The sequence below is a fragment of the Tenrec ecaudatus genome, chromosome X, assembly GCF_050624435.1.
Source record: "Tenrec ecaudatus isolate mTenEca1 chromosome X, mTenEca1.hap1, whole genome shotgun sequence".
NCBI classification, from domain to species: Eukaryota; Metazoa; Chordata; class Mammalia; order Afrosoricida; family Tenrecidae; genus Tenrec; species Tenrec ecaudatus.
This window is the reverse complement of record NC_134548.1, coordinates 8,421,276-8,440,068: the sequence shown is the minus strand read 5'-3', so window position 1 is coordinate 8,440,068 and position 18,793 is coordinate 8,421,276. Positions and strand designations below refer to the sequence as shown.

The 18,793-nt window shown below is 42.0% G+C and overlaps 1 protein-coding gene across 1 annotated transcript in view; it reads right to left on the bottom strand.

Moving 5' to 3' along the window:
• The window catches only part of FRMPD4 (FERM and PDZ domain containing 4), a 319,295-nt gene that overhangs the window by 121,441 nt on the left and 179,061 nt on the right, over window positions 1-18,793 (bottom strand). Inside the window, exon 3 of the mRNA XM_075539161.1 lies at window positions 1,623-1,783. Coding sequence (XP_075395276.1) covers window positions 1,623-1,783 — 161 coding nt within the window. The remainder of the gene's footprint in view (window positions 1-1,622; window positions 1,784-18,793) is intronic.

Sequence of the window (18,793 nt, the reverse complement as noted above, 5' to 3'; positions counted from 1 at the left end):
AGTAGTAGTTATCATTTATGATGTAATAATATACGAGGCCCTTTTCTAACTTATCCTTGCCAAAGCCCTGGATGGTAAATCCTGTGACGGTGCTAAATATGGACTTCAGATCCATATTATGGACATGTTGCAGGTAAGAAACCTCAATCTGAAGTGCAGGGGAGTACACAGAAGCTGAAAATCTGAACAGTGGGAAGAGGTTTGAACCCAGGGAATCGCTGTGTACCCTTAACTACTTCGGTACTGAATTCGGTTCCTGATTTGCCAAATCCTGAACATAATCGAAAAATCTGAAGAAATCCGGGAGACACATGGAGCTTTCCACTCCTGTAAAGAGTTATCATCTTGGAACCCCACGGGGGCAGTTCTACCCTGTCCTATCGAGTCACCATGAGTCGACGTGGACCCAATGGCAATATTTGGTTTGGTTTTGGTTTTGAAGATCATCAGCATAGAAAAGAATTTCCTTTTGTCTAAAAACCCGATACAAGCCCCTTAAAGTAACAGCACAAGTCTGTACAATAAATTAAAAAAATACAAAAAACCCATTGTTTTGCGTAAAACACAGGTAGTCCACTTTGGGCAGTGTGACAGTACACAGTTGTATGTTGAGAGTAGAACCTTTTTATACCCTGATAATGATTGGGACTTAAGATATTTGGCATCGAGTCTATCTGTCAGTATCTGCTGCATAACAAAATTCCCCAAACTCAGTGGGTGTCTAACAACCTCCCAGTCCCAGGTCTTTAGTATGAGTGCAGCTTGGCTGATCTTCGTTGGGCAACTGTTTCACACCACAGATTTGGCTGCACTTGACTGGTACCACCTCATGTGGTCTGCTGCCTTGTGTGTTATTTCTGGAGCGCAGGCTCCAGAGGAACAGTAGATACCCAGGGGAAATCCTTCTCATGATCATGGTGGAATTCCAAGAAATAGACCAAACTGCACAAGCACGGTTTAAGCCTTTACCCATGTCAGCTTTGCTAACATGCCATTGGTCAAGGTCAATCACAAAGCTCAGCCCAATGCATAAACAAACTCACTACCACCAAGTCAATTCTGACTCACAGTGATCCTATAAGGTAGAATTTCCACTGTGGGTTTCTGAAACTGTAACTCTTTACAGGAGTAGAAAGCCTCATCTGTCTTCCTCTGAGCAGCTGGTGGATTTGAACTGCTGACCAACAAGCAACTCACTATGCCACTAGAGCTCCTCCAAGTCCAACACAAAGTAGAGGGGGACTCTATTCTGTCTCTAGTGGAAAGAAAGGGGAGTACACATTGGTAAACAGTCCACCATCCTGGTGATTAGTCCTTCACAGTAATTTAAGTGCCACTTGCTGCTGTTCCCTTCAGCCACTTAGAAGGGCCTTGTTTCCACTGATCAATGAAGAACCAGGCCATTCCCATGGTTATGAATGATGGGTCAGTGTTTCTCTTAGTAGTCAAATGAAAGGAAGGCTTGGGTCATTTAGAACCTAAGTGGAAGAGCCATTTGGAAGTTTGACTTTACCCAGGCGTGGGAACGATGTGCCCAGCTTTCACAAAGGACCCAAACAGATAGCCTTTGGGCAGGGGATGTAGAGGCTCCTGGAAGGCCCAGGAGTGTGGTAGGAGCTTACCTGGTGTTACTGAGCGAACGACCACTGGCTTTTCACTCCCTGCCACAAAACCGAATCCCAGCACAGGGTCCCTCCTCATCTCCACCTTCCGGGGAGCCGGAGGGATGATTTGGCAGCTCTCTAAGCGGGGGTCATCAAATGAGATGGCCTGTGTCATGTGGCTGTGGGAAAAACACACGGAGAAAAGAGGCATAAATACATGTACCGGGCATCATGTGGGCCACCACATTCTCTCTTGTGTTGGAAACTTCCATTCTCGGCCTGGTGGAGAAGCCCATAGTGGCGCTGACTTCATGGCCTCCTTGTGGTGCCCTGACAACTCAATACCAACTCTGTGGTTCGCCTTTGCCCTGGTTGCTTGGCACACAGCTATTAGTATGGACCACACTCACCACTCTCTCGGGAGAGGGCAGTCGTGGCCACACATTTTAATATTGAAATCTGCTTCGACTTCCTTTGCCCTCCTCGACATTTTCCCCTCATTGCATTCCACACCTGCTAGCATGCTGTCCAACAGACTTATTTTCAGGTCATTCTTCCCTTGCTTTACTCCTCACAAGAATGCAAGTTCCATGATGACAAGAATTTTTGTGTTATTCGTGGATGGAGCCCATGTCCCTAGAACAGCCTCTGGCACATCAAGAAATCATGAGGTTCATAAGCAGAATAAAAGGCATTTCTCTTGGGGAAATTTTCAAGTGGCAACTTACCTGCTGAGATGGGACATTTGAGAGGTAATAGCCAGGAGTTCCGGCTCCCTTTCCATTTCTGTGATTAGAGATCACGTGGGTGCGAATACACATTCCTGCTCTAAAGACGTTGACAACTGAGTTCTTGGTATTTATTTTCAACGGCAGGTGCTAACAGAAAGGGTGGGGGTTTGAGTCCACCCTGAGGTGCCTGAGAAGGGAGGCTTGATGATCCATTCTAAAAATTCATGGATTAAAAATGCTACAGCGAACAATTCTACTGTGACAAACACAGGGCCCACCATACGTTAGAATTAATTCCATGGCAACTGATTTTTAGAGGAACACTTTTTTTTCAAATGCTTCAGTGAATTTTTCTTTTCATTCCCACCGGAACTGCAGAAGGCATTGCCAACAATCCACACTTGTAATGTGTACAGCATTCAAAACTGTTCACAATGCTTCTGCAAGTGTCTCCTTTGATCCCTAAAGCCACATTGAGACAGAGAGAGCAGAGCAGGGATCATTATCTACACTTTCCAACCAGGGAAATCGAGTTGAAAAGAGTGGCTTAGTGTTGTTCAGGGCCCGTGGCTGCTCTGCCAGCTCCAGAGACGCTAGTGAAGACTTCCCACTCATGGCGCCCAAGGCAGCCTGCTTTGCAGAGGCGTTCTTGGTTTGAATACTACAGCCTCCTTAAAGTCACATAAGCCAAGATAAGTTCCATGATAGGGACTTACTTCACTTGTCCCCCCTCTCCTTAATTTTCTTCAATAAGTCACAGAAACTCAGGTTAACATACCACGGAAGCTGCTATTCTGCCTGCCATCTGGTCACCATATTGTTTAAATGTAATAAAGCAAGACAGGGGAGGAGTTGCCCTGCTGCCCCTCTGTGTCATTACTATGAGTGAAGGAAAATCATTGACATGCCCCCTCCCCCCCAGGGCCCGTCCCTCAGGCAGAGATCCCTGACAAGAGACAGAAAAGTTCCAAATTCCTTTTAAGCAGAAAGAAAAATGACTATTTGATTTCACTCCTTGTAGACGAGGAAAAAGAGGAGCAGGCCTCTCATCTGTTGGAAGCCATGTGTTGACACTTTCATCTGTTCAATTATTTTATTCTCAAAAGTCCCCTACAATAGGAGCTTTACTACACACACCACTTTAATTTTTCTTACAAATGCCAAGAGAAGACAAAGAACTGGGCCAAGGTCACATTCTTCTCAGGTGGAAGCCAGGTGTGATTAACATCTGCTCTGCTGATTCTAAGTGTAGTTCACAAGGCACACTTGACAATGTGCAGAGCCAAGTGTAAAATGATTAGGAATTTCAAGATAGCGACCACAGAACATCCAACCCAGCACAGGGCTCTTCTAGGCATGGGGACCTTTCTGAGCAGCTGCCACATATGAAATCGCCATGAGTCTTGGAGTTGACTCAATAGCCATGGGTAACATCCATTACAAATGTAATTTAAAACATCTATAGCTTGATTATCCTCTTTCTACTACATGATAAAGTAGTAGGGTCTAATTTTTTAATCCATCAAGTCATTCAATACCTACGTTATTATTATTAATGCTTGACATTTATTAAACATGAATTCTGTGCTAAGTGTTGTTCTAAATGCTTTCCACAGCTTAGTTCATTTAATTCTCTAAAAAATCCATAATGAATTCATTTACTCAGCAAATGATTATTGAACGCCCACCAGGTTCTTGAACATACAGTAGTGAAAAAGGCACACGTGTGCACGCGGGTACACACACACACACACACAAACACCATTCATTCTAGTGGTAAGAGTCAGAATAAATGAATTAATTAGTTTGCTGACTAATAGCATACGGGTGATTTTCAGCAGTAAGGAGAAAAAGCAGGAGGGGGTGGGGGACAGGGAGATTCTGGACAAGGGTGCTATATTGTCCTATCAGTGATGGAGGATGAGCATCCTTCAGGCAAGTGAAAAGGCCTTGAGGCATGCTGTAACTGGGAAAGTTTCCCTGAGATGGAGAACCAAAAGAAATGAAGGTGGGGGGAGGCTGGAGGCAGTGAGGAGAGGAGTGAAGAGGAGTGGGGCAGCAGTGCCCTTGGAAAGGCCCTTGGAAAGACTCTGGCTTTTGCTCTGTGTATAACAAAGAACCATGGGAAAGTTGCTAGGAGAGAAGTGATAGAATCCTGCTCTTTTGTTGGAGCAGACTGAAGAGACCTGGGAGGAAGCAGGGTGGCCCATTAAGGGGTTATGACGCCAAGCCTAACAAAAGACCATGGTGGCTTGGACGGGTGTGAATATGGTGGAAATGGCCAAAGGCTCTTGAGTTTCTAATATACTTGGAGGCCACTCTGACAGAGGAGGCTGGGAATCTGGCTCTGAGACTGCCTCCCTACGCACACCACGTGTCCCCAGTGAGGATGGAGCCATTGGTATGTTGCCAAACGCAAGTCCTGTGACCTGTTGTTTTATTTTCCAAATTGAAGGAGGTAACACTCTTTGGCCGTACAGGAACACATACAAGAGGGCTTCCAAATGTCTGTGGGAAAATGGGATTGAATGTTAATGGAATTTTTCCACGAAGTTTTTGTAGCCTGGGGAGAGAGCGGACTCACAATCCAGTCTGGAGTGAGGCTTTGGAGCTGCGCTGATTGCTTGATCTGAATGTTGGCCCATCCCCTTTCTAGCCATGTCACTGCACAAACGGCTTCCGGACTCTGCTTCAGCACCCTCATCCGGGACATGGCAATAACCACCAGGCTCATAAGAAAGTGGTAAGGGACTGAGTGAGCAAAATGTTTGGCACATTTAAAGCATTAAAAAAATCATTAGCTGTTATTTTTATTCTCCTGAAATAAAGCACGAGCAAGAAATAGGTTTCAGACATTATGAACGTATTCAAATTTAAAATAGGGAAATAAAATCAGTAACAGCTACACTATCTGCAGCCCAGCTCTCTCAGGAAAATGCCTTACAAATCCAGGTTCAGCTGTGAGGCCTTCCATTTGAAAGATCACCTCAGATGCAATGACGTGGTGAATGCGACTGCTCACAGAAATTGATGTACCCAAGGCAAAGTTGTAACAGAACACAGGTGCACCAAAAAAGGAAGAGGAACATTGAGACTGGCAGTAACTCAATTGCTGTCAAAAGTTTTCAGCAGCTGGGTTTCATGACCACTGGGAATCCCTGGACTTGGCTGCTAACCAAAAGGTTGGCAGTTCAAATCCTGCCAGCTATTCCAAGGGAGAAAATGTGGCCGTTTGCTTCTGTAATGATTATAGACAGCCTTGATGACCAACCCACAGGGGCAGGCCTATCTCACAGTGTTGCTGTGAGTCAGAATGAACTCGAAGGCATGCGCCTTTGAGTTTTGAGTGACACAGATGAACAGTTACATGGTGGGCTACTGATGGAAAAGTTGGCAGTTTGCATCTAACCAGAGGCACCCTGGACAAAAGGCCTGGCAATCTGCTTCTGAAAGTTGAAAGGTGCCATGAGTCAAAGTCAACATATGGTAACTGTTTTTAAGGGACCCCTGCATACGGGACAAATGAATGAGGGCGGGGGCATGGAAAAGCATTGTAACCTTGCATATCGCCGTGCCTACTGTGGCAGCTAACTCCAGTCGAGACTGAAAACACAAACCCATTTCCATTGAGGCAATTTGGACTCTTAGTGACCCTATGGAGCGGGGTAGAGCTACCCTTGTGAGTTTCCGGGATGGTCACTCTTTACAGGAGTTGAAAGCTTTGTCTTTCTCCTGAGGAGCCGCTGGTGGTTTCAAACTGCTGACCTTGCAGTTAGTAGCCCAATTAGAAACCACCATGCCACCAGAGCTCCTAGACTAGGTGGCAAAAATGAGACACACTAATTATATTTCAAGGGGTGAGATAGAGGGGTAGGGTGCTCTCATCTCACATGCCTCCATCCTCTGTGCCCTGGAAGTCAGAGGTGGGTCCATCCCGCACCATTGTACTTTCCCCACTCCCACAAGTTCAGAAAACTTACAGCCAAATGTTGACTTTGTGATCACTACTGGTTCCAGTGTCTTCAATTTTGCTGATGTTTTCTTGAGGCTATGGGTTTTGCTTTTGTTTTGAGGATAACCTTCCAAAGGCATGTTAATTTTCTTGTTTGACAGGTTGTGTTTTCAGCATAAAATATCTAAAAATAATCAACCCTTGTCTCTTTTCCAGTATGCACAGATCCACACTAAAATGTTGCCCATGAAACATTTTGTTCTTTGTATTAGGGCAAGCAATTTGGGGCCCAGCAGCTCAAGTCCCTATTTAATGAGCTGAAAAAGCACCATCTTTTTACCTACTGAACATGCTTCAGTGAATCTGGCTGCTGAGACTAGAAGAATATAACTGATGAGCTACACAAACTTCCACCTCCCGCCCCCAACCTTCTCCCACCAACATGCAAAGAGAGACAGGAAATCTAACACCTGAAACTACTGAATACATTGAATGAGATGGAAATGTATCCATCAAGATTGAAGGAACCATTTTCTTGTTTTTGACAGACTTCATTTCCATAGGAATGGTGGTAATCTTGTTGGTGAACTCTCCACAACAAGTATGTAGGGCTCGCCTTGAATGCTTGGGGGCATGTATTTCTCAGTAGACTACCTTCAATGTATCACAAAGAATTACTTGTAGTAGAAAGCACTGTGTAAGGAGGTCTAGAATTATTGTGCTTCTCAATGCACTCAGCAGACTCAGCAAAGTCCTTCTTGGAATATGTCCTTTCCTTGGAGTGGAAAGGTCTAGAAGGAAGAACCAAGTTAAAGGCCATGACTTCCGGTGTGGAGATTTAAAAATCTAAGACTGGAGTGAAAGGAAACATAATATACACATATGTGCTCAAGTTCAACTGAGAAGGTCAATATCAGTGTTTCTTTTCAGGGATGGCCAGCTGTGGGTGCACAAGAGCATCGAGTGTCAAAATGTTATGTTCTCCTCTTGATTATATCTTCATCTTGGTCTGTATTGTAGAGTGAGCTATTATTCATTGATCCCTAGGGTGCAATTCATTATCAGATGCTCTATTACTTTTTAGTGTCTCCCTACTCTGCTAACATCCCATTGACCAAAGCATGCTCCTTAGTTGAGCTCCAATATGACAAGTTCAAAGTGCTTGTGAACTTGGACATGTGCTCTTGCGTTCCTGATATTATCATAAGAAGATTTTTCCCAGGAAGGAGAGTCAGGAAGAAGAGGAAGGCATGGAATGTGTGACTACTTTTCTCCATGAACAACTACCTCCTTTGCCAGGAGACCAGAAGAACTAGATGGTGCCCAACTACCACTATTGTACATTTTGATGAAAGATTCCACAGAAGAATCTTGAACAAAAGGGGGATAGCATACTAGAATTTCAAATTCGCATGAACTGGGGATAGACAAACCTCTGAAACTATTGCCCTGGGGTCATCTTTACACCTTAGTCCAAATATATCAACTATCTATAAAAGACCACTGTGACAACAGCAACTCTAAAGATTAGATAGGAACCTTAGGGGTCAATGAGTGGATGTTAATGAGAGAGGAACTCCTAAGAAAAAGGATGAGAAGGCCTATGCAAGTTGAAGGTGACTTCCCTCCCATTGTATGAAGCCAGAGGTGTTGAGACACAGCCTCCTGTCCTCTTTTAAAAGTGCCTACTATAAAAACGACTATTCTTACAATACTGTAGTACTGCAACAAATAGGGCAAAAGTATTCAACAATGTCATAGCACTTTGACAAAACCAAAATAAAGAACAATTCAAGGATCAATTTAAAGATGTTCACCCTCTTAAACTAATTCCTTGCAAGCTTTAGTAGCAAAGAAATAGAAGCACCATGGTTACTTTTGAAGCAAACATATTAAAGTACAGTAGAGGGGCTATGAAAATCTTTTTTTATTACCCAGGAGTTGCTGGTATCAAGGAATGAAAAGAGTTGTCCCTTCTGGGTAAAGGTGATAATACAATAATGAGTGAGGATGTAACTTATTTTCCAAAAGAAAATGAGAGAACATGAAGAGAACGTAGCAAAAACAGATGTTTGGAAACAATTCTACAGTTATGTGATTGTTTTATTGAAAATTATGCAAATATGTACCTAGAGAAACTGCAGTCTTTGAAAATTTAGAAATGAAATTTTAGAACCTACTTAAAAATCTTCCAAATGAAGCATTTCCATGGCTTCTGAACTAATTTTATTAAGCATAAGAATGTGCAACATCATCTATTTGATTTAGAAGAACAGTTGACAGACATCAAAGAAGAAAGGAAAGTTCGAGCTGATTTTCAACAAACGTCACATAGATGGGATTGAAAACCAGTCTACCATGAGCTAATCAGTATGGTAATGTCTTACTTTGACCATTTGCCTCTATATGTGTTGCTGTGGCCCTTTTTCCTACTGTAACAACAATGATTAAAACCAAGTATAGAAGGAAGCTGAACTTGCGACCAGACCTTGACAAGTTCACTTGTTAAAGTGTTAAACCTAGTTGGTTAAAAAATAATGAAGCACCCTCCAGCACTTTGCTGTCAATTACAGTAGAAAGTAATTTTTAATGGAGCAGTAATAGCAAAATGTTCAGAAATTATTAAAATATGTGTTGCTTTCATGTCCTGCTTATTTTGACATGCTTTAAACATGAACTTTAAAATCTCAACAATATATTTTGTTAACCTCACTCACTGCCAGCAAGTCAATTCTGACTCACAGTGACCTATAGAACCAGGTAGAACTCATCCTGTGGGGTTTTACAACCCTGTTTTTGTTTTGTTTTGCGTTGCTTTAATTTTCACAACTTTATTGAGCAGTAATTAATAAGAATTAAGGGTGCATATTTAAAAGCATGCAAATGGATGATTTGACACTTTCCCCATGAAACCCTCCTTGCAATCATAATAAATATGTCTGTTCATTGTTCTCAAAATTTTTCTCTTCCCTTTCTCCCAGCCTCTCTATTCCTTCTTCTCAGGCATCTTCTGATCTATTATCATTAATTAGTTTTCCTTGTCTAGATATTTATGTATTCTTTTGAGGGGGCTGGGAGGAGTTAATTGGGTCTGGTTTCTTTCATTTAACAATTGTTTTTTGGATACACTAACATTGTTGCATGTGTCATTCAATCATTTCTTTTTGTTGAAGGGCAGTTCATTGTGTGGCTACTCACTTACTTATGGATATGCTCATTGTTTTTTTCCTTCATACCTCGCTATGGGAGCAAAAGTCCTGTCTTTCTCCTGCAGAATAACTGGTGGTTTTGAATGGCCGGCCCCTAGATGAGCAGCCCAAGACATAAGTATACTTATATGTAAAATGAAAAAAATACATATTGGGGAGCATGTGTTCAAATCTAGTCTACCCATAGAAGAGCAAAAATAAACAAAAAGAAAGAAAGGTGGAGATCTCTGTCCAGATTCAGAGGGAGGGTGGTGGTGGTCAGGGGTACACTTCTCAACAGCGATGAGGAAACATGACTTCCTTTGCTGGACAAGGCATCGCACACAGTCACCCCTCCCCCCTCAGGGGAGGCTTGCATGCTGCTAGGAAAACATGAGTCTCACAATTGTTTGATCTTCAACTGATCGAAAATATGGCAGAGGACTGGGAAGCAGTTCATTCCGTTGTGCCAGCGTTGGCGTGAGTTTAAGAGCCAAGCTAGCAGCAACATGATCCCAAGAGATCCTGACTTCAGGTGTAAGTCTAAAGGGGGTGCTTCTTGTGCTTTGACATGATGGACAGAATCAGTGATATTGCACAGCTCACCATCGCTCTAGAAAAGACACGCACTCCCATCCAAAAACCACTGGTGACATTTCGAGAAACTTAAAAATGATTTCTGAGGGCTGATGGCAAACGGGTGCATTTCTACCCTGCTTGTCTAATCCTACCCAGCAAGTGAGAGGAAGCAGAGTAGGCCCAGGTTGGCATGAGTACAGGGCAGACAGCTTGATGGCTCTCACATATGCTATTGTTTTGAGTGCCAATTGATTGAACCTTTTGGGGGTTAAAAATCCAGCCACTCCGGGGCTTTCAAAGCCATCGCTGATACCCGTTGCTTACAGAGCATGAAATATGACATGTTTGGGCAGGCTTTTTCTTCCTGATTGATTACCCTTCTTTTTCTTATACTTGTAGGAAAATACATTTTTGAACAGACTTGTGACCATGGGCAAAGCCTTTCTCAAAAATGTCCAAAACATCATTCCACGTCGATAGCTTATCTCCATCAAATGGGATGGTATCTGTAGGCTAGGGCAGAACCTGTATGTATTTGTGGTGGGAAGGGGAACTGTAGAAACAAAGGGGCCCAGTCCCACCCCTCAAGCAATAAACAAACCCACTGACACTGAGGTGATTCCAACCCATAGTGACCCTAAAAGACAGAATTGAGATGATTCATAGGATTTCTGAAGTTGTGAATCTTTATTTATTTTTATAAATCATTTTATACAGGGCTCATATAACTCTTATCACAATCCATACATACATCCATTTGTCAAGCACATTTATACACTTGTTGCCCTCATCATGCTCAAAACCTTTTCTTTCTACTTGAGATCCTGGCATCAGCTCCTCATTTTTCCCCTTCCTCCCCACCCCTCATTCCTCACAAACCCTTGATAATTTATAAATTTTTATTATTTTGTCATGTCTTACACTGTCCGACGTTTCCCTTCACCCACTTTTCTGTTGTCCATCATCATGGGAGGGGGTTATATGTAGATCCTTGTGATCGGTTCTCCCTTTCTAACCCACCTTCCCTCAACCTTTCCAGTATCACCATTCTCACCACTGGTCCTGAGGGGTTCACCTGTCCTGGATTCTCCATGTTTCCAGTTCGTATCTGTACCAGTGTACATGCTCTGGACTAGCCGGATTTGTAAGGTAGAATTGGAATCATGATAGTGGCGGGGGTGGGTAAGAAGCATTAAAGAACTAGAGGAAAGTTGTATGCTTCATCATTACTACACTGCACCCTGGCTGGCTCCTCTCCTCCACATGACCCTTATGTAAGGGGAGTTGTGAATTTTTATGAAAGCACAGTCAAATCAATCTGTCACAGAAGACTTGAACCACCAACCTGAAAGTTAGCCACCCGGTATTTAACCCAGGGTGCTACAGGGCTACTTGCCACCCCAGAGAGTTATTGTATGCCTCCATGACTGTGTATATTTTTGAAAGGGTTATTTAATAAAATTTTATTTTGGAAATGTAAAAAGAATACCATTTAATAATCTATAAACTAGAAGACTGTGGTACCAAAAATGCTGATCGATGAGGTTATTCCAAAACATGAATAGATTTTCATACATGAGATATTTTTAGAGTACTGATTGGCCATTGTATAATCTGTGTACACTACATGCATAAAATCTCAAAAAAGAATTTGGTATTAAAGTCTTGTTTTGATGACTACAAACTTCTAATGGAAGTTAAAAGGGGCTGGTGAGGAAATCACCAAAGCAGAGGTTGAAGCTAAAATCTTCTGTGTTATTGAAAAACTTGTGCACTCGAATGGATGGTATCACTCAGGTCCTGTGGTCGTAACATAATCTGGTGCCAACTTGAGACTATTAAGAGCAAAGGGGTACAGTTTAGCCTGTCAATGAGGTCACTGCTTGAGGACCTCATTTGGAGCCTCTAAGGCTATGATAAATAGCTCACTGGAGGCAGGACACAGACACTTTCTTCTTTGACTCCCTGCGAGACATACCTGTTGACAAGACACATAGAGCTATGCTAGAGGCCTGGAGCTGGAGAAGCCTCATGGAGACCCCTGATAGCACTGAGATACCTTCAATGCCACTGGAACACTGGAACCACAAGACTTTCCACCAGCTGGCCTGTGACCTTCCTGCATTTGGTGTCATGGCATGTGTTTCGTGAGTGTAAGGAGGACTTTATAGATTGGTATTGGACATATGGGCTAATATCAGATTTATGGATTTGATCTGGACTGAGCTGGGATGTTTTCTCAATATACAACAACTCTTTATATAAAGTTCTTTCCCATTTCTCCCCGGAACCAGTCAGTCCTGTTGTTTTCTCCTCTGAATTGTTTATCCCTTTTGCATTTTTAAGCTTACCTCATCGGACTATGTTGTGCTTGTCCTTTTGTGCTTAGCTTACTTCACTTAGCATAATTTCCTCCAGTTATTCCCATGCAGCAATGTGTTTCCTGTGTTCATCACTGCTTTTTAGGGATACCTAGTACTCCACTGTATGTATGTACCACACTTTTTTAATCCATTCGTCTGTTGTTGGAAATTTGGGTTGTTTCCAACTCCTTTCAATTGTGAACTGTGCCACGATGAACATTGGAGCACGGAGGTCTGGCCATGGTTTGGGTCTTGCCTTTCTGCATATATGCCCAGTAGGGGGATTGCTGGGTTGTTGAGTAGCTCAATTTCCATCTATTTTACATATCACCCAATAAATTCAATAGTGCCTGTTGGTGCACCAGAACTGGACAAGAGTTCCTATCTCCCCACAGCCCCTCCAACACTTGTTACTTTCTGACTTTTTGAATTGGGTTATCTTCGAAGGTGTTAGGTGGTATCTTATAGTTGTTTTAATTTGCATTTCTCTTATGGCTAATGATCAGGAACATTTTCTCATATGTTTATTGGCCATTAGGATTTTTGCCCTTGTGGAACTTCTGTTCAGGTCTTTTGCCCACCTCATCAGTGGGAAATTAGTATTTTCTTTTGGGCACCTAGCAGAGTACTATAGATTTTAGTAATAAGGCCTTTGTCTGATGTGTCATTGTTAAAGTTGTTTTCCCAGTCTGTGGGCTCCCTTAATACTCTCCTGGTAAATGATTTTGATGTGCACATGTGCTTTATCTTCAATATAACCCACTTGTCAAGTTGTGCCTCCTGTGTACTTGTGTCATTCCCTGTTTCTGATAGCCTATGCATTCTCTGCGCCGAAGTTCTCAGGTTTGTCCCAATTCCCTCATTGATGGCCATAATAGTTTTGGCTTTACCACAAGGTCTGTGATCCACCTTGAGCTTATTCTTGTACACTGGAGAGGGGAAGGCGGGGGAAAGGAAGTGAGTGTTAACAAACCCAGAAGCAGGGGAACAACAAATGATCTAAAATCAATGGAAAGGAGGATGTAGGATGCCTATTAGGGCTTGCTGAAGGGCAATGAAACTGAGAGAAATTACCAAATCCTGAATTACGGCTGAACATGATAGTTGGACAATAGGAAAATAAAAGGAAATAGAGGAAAGAACTAGGAGGCAAGGACATCTATAGAGATCTAACTACAGGCATGTATACATGTAAATATATTTATATATGATGATAGGGAAATAGATCTATGTAAATATATTTTGGAGTTTAGTATTAAGGTAGCAAAAGGACATCGGTCCTCTACAGAAGTACTCCCTCAATGCAAGAACACTTTTTTTCTAATAACCAGGCCTTCCATGATGCTCACCTTCCTGACATGATTGCTGAAGACAAAATGGGTGCATAAGCAAATGTGACGAGGAAAGCTAATGGTGCCTGGCTATCAAAAGATATAGCATCTGGGGTCTTAAAGGCTTGAAGATAAACAAGTGGCCATCTAGCTGAGAAGCAACAAAGCCCACATGGAAGAAGCACACCAGCCTGTGTGATCACCAGGTGTCAATGGGACCAGGTATCAGGCATCAAATACCCAGAACAAAAATCTTATCATTGTGAATGAGGGGAAGTGTGGAGTGGGAACCCAACGCCCAATTGTAGAAAATTGGACATCCTCTTAAAGAGGGGTCACAAGGAAGAGATGAGCCATCAGGGTTCAGTATAGCACTGATGAAACATACAACCTTCCTCTAGTTCTTTAATGCCCCCCCACTATCATAATCCCAATTATACCTTACAAATCCAGCTAGACCAGAGCATGTACATGAGTACAGATAAGAGCTGGAAACACAGTTACTCCAAGACAGATAAACCCCTGGGGACCAATATTGAGAATAGCCATACCACAAGGGTAAAGGGAAGGTCGGGGAGAAAGGGGTAACTGATCAAAGGGAGACATTGGTAGTGTAAGACATGAATAATAATTTATAAATTATCAGGGGTTCATGAGGGAGGCAGGGAAAAATCAGGAGCTGATACTAAGGGGTCAAGTGCAAAACAAATGTTTTGAGACTGATGACAACAACCAATGTACAAATGTGCTGGAGTTGTACGAGCCCCCAGTAAAATGCGTTTTAAAAAAAGTTCTTCCTTGTACACATATGAGTGTCTATGAATTTTGTTTCTTTAGCCTACCCAGACTAACACATTATTCCCTTCTCTCTGACTTCCCACTGTGTTCAATGAATGTGAGGTGCTGGCAAGCGAGAAGTAGGGTGGGTGAAGAGAAAAATCTCTCTCTTCAGTCTTCAAAGTAGTTTTAGAAGGACAATATCCCCTCTGATCACTGATCCTGTCACGATGGCCCTCTTCTATAATCCAAGGCTTTCCCAGCTCTTCATGGTTTCATTCCCTGCCCCTTGAGGCCCATTAGTGTTATAGGCTCCTAGCTCCCTGGGGACACAGTCTGACTCATTTAATTTCCTTGTCTGTGACCACATCAGTTCGTTTCCTGCCAGGCTGCCGAAGCATGCACCCCATCTGTCTTTCATAGAAAAACCTGGTAAATTGCATGAAGTGAAGGCTGCCCTTGGATGGCACTGACGAGGAGTCTCTGTGTCCTAGCAGCCAGGGAAAAATGTAATTCCAGTCTCTTTTCTCATTCTTGGCAAGGAGCATTCAAAGCAGCATCCATTATTTTATTAATATTTATTTTTAATATAGCAACTGTACTTACATCTTTGCCGACAGTGATCAGAAAAATAAAGAACACCAAAACCGATTCAATAAGTAATTATTACAAAGTGAAACAAATTTCCCATCTCAAAAGCTGTCAACACAACTAAGGTTTGGGGTTCATACAAGGGCCGCTATGGAATCCATTCCCATGTACCGAATTTAAGTGAACTGAAGTCTCTTTTATCTCAATTGGGGTAGCCTAAATTTTTTTGTTTCTGCATCCAAATTCGCTCATTAGACTTTTAACTTTTTTCAAAATTACCCACAGTATCCAAGTGAGTAGAAATACAGTCAAGTGTACAAGTGAGGGCGTGACTGAACTCGAGAGCTAAATGGGGGCGCTGGCTCACGCATTCAGGTTTCAGAAACACTGAAAGGCACATCTGAAGATTCCACCTACCATATTCTTTTAAGGTTGGTATAGTGAACTAGAAATGGACTTGTGGATTTGATTAAAATAAGTATCTTTTTATAATTGATGGCCTCTCATTTAGCAAAGATTTATTCAACAACTTTTTAATAGTCTTTCAATATGCCTTCCCTGGATGGCACAGCAAACAGTTTGTACATAACAACCCAACCAAAAGGTCAGCAGATGGAGCCAACCCAGTGGTATTAAAGAAGCATGGTCCAGAAATGGACTTCTGTAAAGATTACAGGCAAGAAAATCCTAGGGAGAAGCTCTGCACTGTAACCCACGTTAGTGCCATGAATGGGAGTTGACTTGATGGCAACGTCTTTTTTGTTCTGTTTTGCTTGTTTTTATTTGCCAGGACTCTGGTTTATGGCTAGGAGAAACAACCGACAAGCTCTGTGCCCTTAGAGAAATGTATGTTCTAGTGCAGGGCTCAGGAAAGTATAGTCCAATTTCAATCCAAAGCCAAAGTTTGTGAATAGAGTTTTACTGTAACACAGCCACTCCCCTTTTTGTATGTACTATGACTACTTCCATTTTACAATGGCAGAGTTGAGTCGTTGCCCTAGAAACCTGGGAACCCACACAGTGGAAAATATTTACTATCTGGTCCTTTACAGGGGGAAAAAAAAACCCAATGTTAGTCACCTCCTGATTTAGTAGGAGAGCTAAAGTAATAAACATCAAACAAACAAAATATATAACATTGTCAGGGAGCAGTGATTTCTATAAAGAAAAATGCAGGTGGAGAAAGAGTGGAAGAGAGCATGCCTTAGTTTAACAATATGGGAGTTGAAGGCTCTATAAGGGGACACAACGGAAGTACGGGATTGAGCTGGGAGGATAATCTGTGGGAGAAATATCCTAAGCAGAGGGAACATATATGTACAAGCCTCGAAGGAAGAGTCTCCAGGGCATTTTATCCGTCCTGCATTCATTTCTTTATTCAAGATAATTTTAAGATGCCAACTTGCTGTGAGACTCTCCTCAGTTCTGTGAATATAGTGACATACATGTATTCCTCACTCATTAAGTAGCTTGTTATTCCACATTTCACATTTAAGACAACAGTTAAAAAAATCCACCGCCTACTATTTTGCATATCTCCAATGTACGTATGGCAGTAAAAAATGCTGAGGTGCCAAGCAAGAGTAATCCTGGAAATGATGGTTATGGTTATTCGTCAACTTGGTGGGGCCAAGATTCTCAGTGGATTGACAGTCATCCAATGGTGCCATTTGACAATGATTTAATGAGGTAGCCAGATTTTGGGAACTGATGTGGTCAGATTTTCGTATAATGCTGATTTTTGCATAAGAAAGTGGTCTTTGTAACCTAACCAGTTAGTAAGTGAGGAGTGAGTGTATTCCATCCATTCCTTGACTTCAAATAAATGTTTATCATCAAAGAACAAAAAAAAAATCATATCATTGTGAATGAAGGGGAGTGTGCAGTGAAGATCCAAAGCCCATCTGTAGGCAACTAGACATCCCCTTACAGAAGGGTCACGGGGAGGAGACGAACCAGTCAGGGTGCAGTGCAGCAACTTTCCTCTGTTCTTTAATGCTTCTTCCCCCCACCCCACTACCATGATCCCAATTCTACCTTACAAATCCGGCTAGACCAGAGCATGTACACTGGTACAGATAAGAACTAGAAACACAGGGAATCCAGGACAGATAAACCCCTCAGAACCAAAAATGAGAGTAGCAATACTAGGAGGGTGAGGGGAAGGTCGGGGAGAAAGAAGGAATTGATCACAAGGATCTACATATAACCCCCTCCCGGGGGGACAGACAACAGAAAAGTGGGTGAAGGGAAACATCAGGCAGTGTAAGGCATGAAAAAATTAATAATAAAGGGTTCATGAGGGACAGAGGATGGGGGAGGGCGGGGAAAATGAGGAGCTGATACCAAGGACTCAAGTAGAAAGAAAGTGTTTGGAGTATGGTGATGGCAACAAGTGTACAAATGTGCTTGACACAATGGATGGATGGATGGATTGTGATAAGAGTTGTATGATCCCCCAAAAAATGATTTAAAAAAACAAAGCAAAGACTAATAAATGCCTATCTAACAAGGGTGTCAGAGTTAGAGATGTCTGTCTGTGATGGACTGTGAGGGCATTTTAATGGAAAGATACATTCCACAGAGTGGGAGAGCAATCCAAAGTATATTCAATTCAATTCTAGAGTGCAGCAAATGAGGACCAGCAAACACTTCACAGACCCACTTTGGGAGGGTTCGGGTGAAGTGAATATATAACTATCATGTAGACAAGGAAGGGAAGGGTATTTAGAGCCAGTGGAACAGCAAGCAAAGTCTTAGAAGCATAAAACTATAAACCATGCTAGGGTGTCATCCAACATCAGCTATATATTCTACATGTCATTAAGAGCACCAGTGTGGAAAGTTCCAAGATTCTTGAAATCTAAAGCTTGATCCGGATCTAGTATGGAATGAGTCGAGAAAATAAAAATCCTTAAATTCTCCCTCTTAAAAATCAAAGTTAATAAAGTCCTTAAATATCAAATGTGGACATTATATTTATAAACCATAATAATAATCCGTTGGAGAGATGCAGTTCAAAGGGCCAGTCGGATTTATATAGAATCTAGATGGATATGTTTTTCCAGTCATGCTCTTAGCTTTAGAAAATGAGATGCAATAAATCAAGGATCTATTCAAGCTTGTATAAATTAACATCTAAAGTAGGTTTCATTAATTCATGATCAAATTTATCCTTCAAGGAGTCAGTTTTATTTGTCAATACCACTACTGAAAGTGATTTCAACAATTAGTCTTTCATTAACAGCCAGTTCATCTACCCAGAAAGATTTTTGTCATTGTTAAAGACAATGAATTTAACACCTGCAAAATGGTTATTGACTATGCCTTCTGATTCTAAAAGGACAAGATGTTTATCAATTTCCCTAGAGCAGCAAAATTCCTACAGCTAGGCTGGTTATCAATTACATTAATGAGTTCAGTTCAATGTGTGGAAACGATGCGTTTTATGTCAATGACACTCTAATATGTCAGAGGCAAGAAGACTGAAGTCACATCCTTGAGTTCATGGAGATGCTGAGCAACCCTCAATCCTACCTCACACCTTCCACCCCCAGATAAACATTACGTCTCAGGAATGCTCAAGCTTACATTGAGTTTAATTGGAGATTAAAAATACAAAGCTAAGTAAGAGACAGATACCCCCACAATAAATGGCCAGAATTATATGCTCTGTT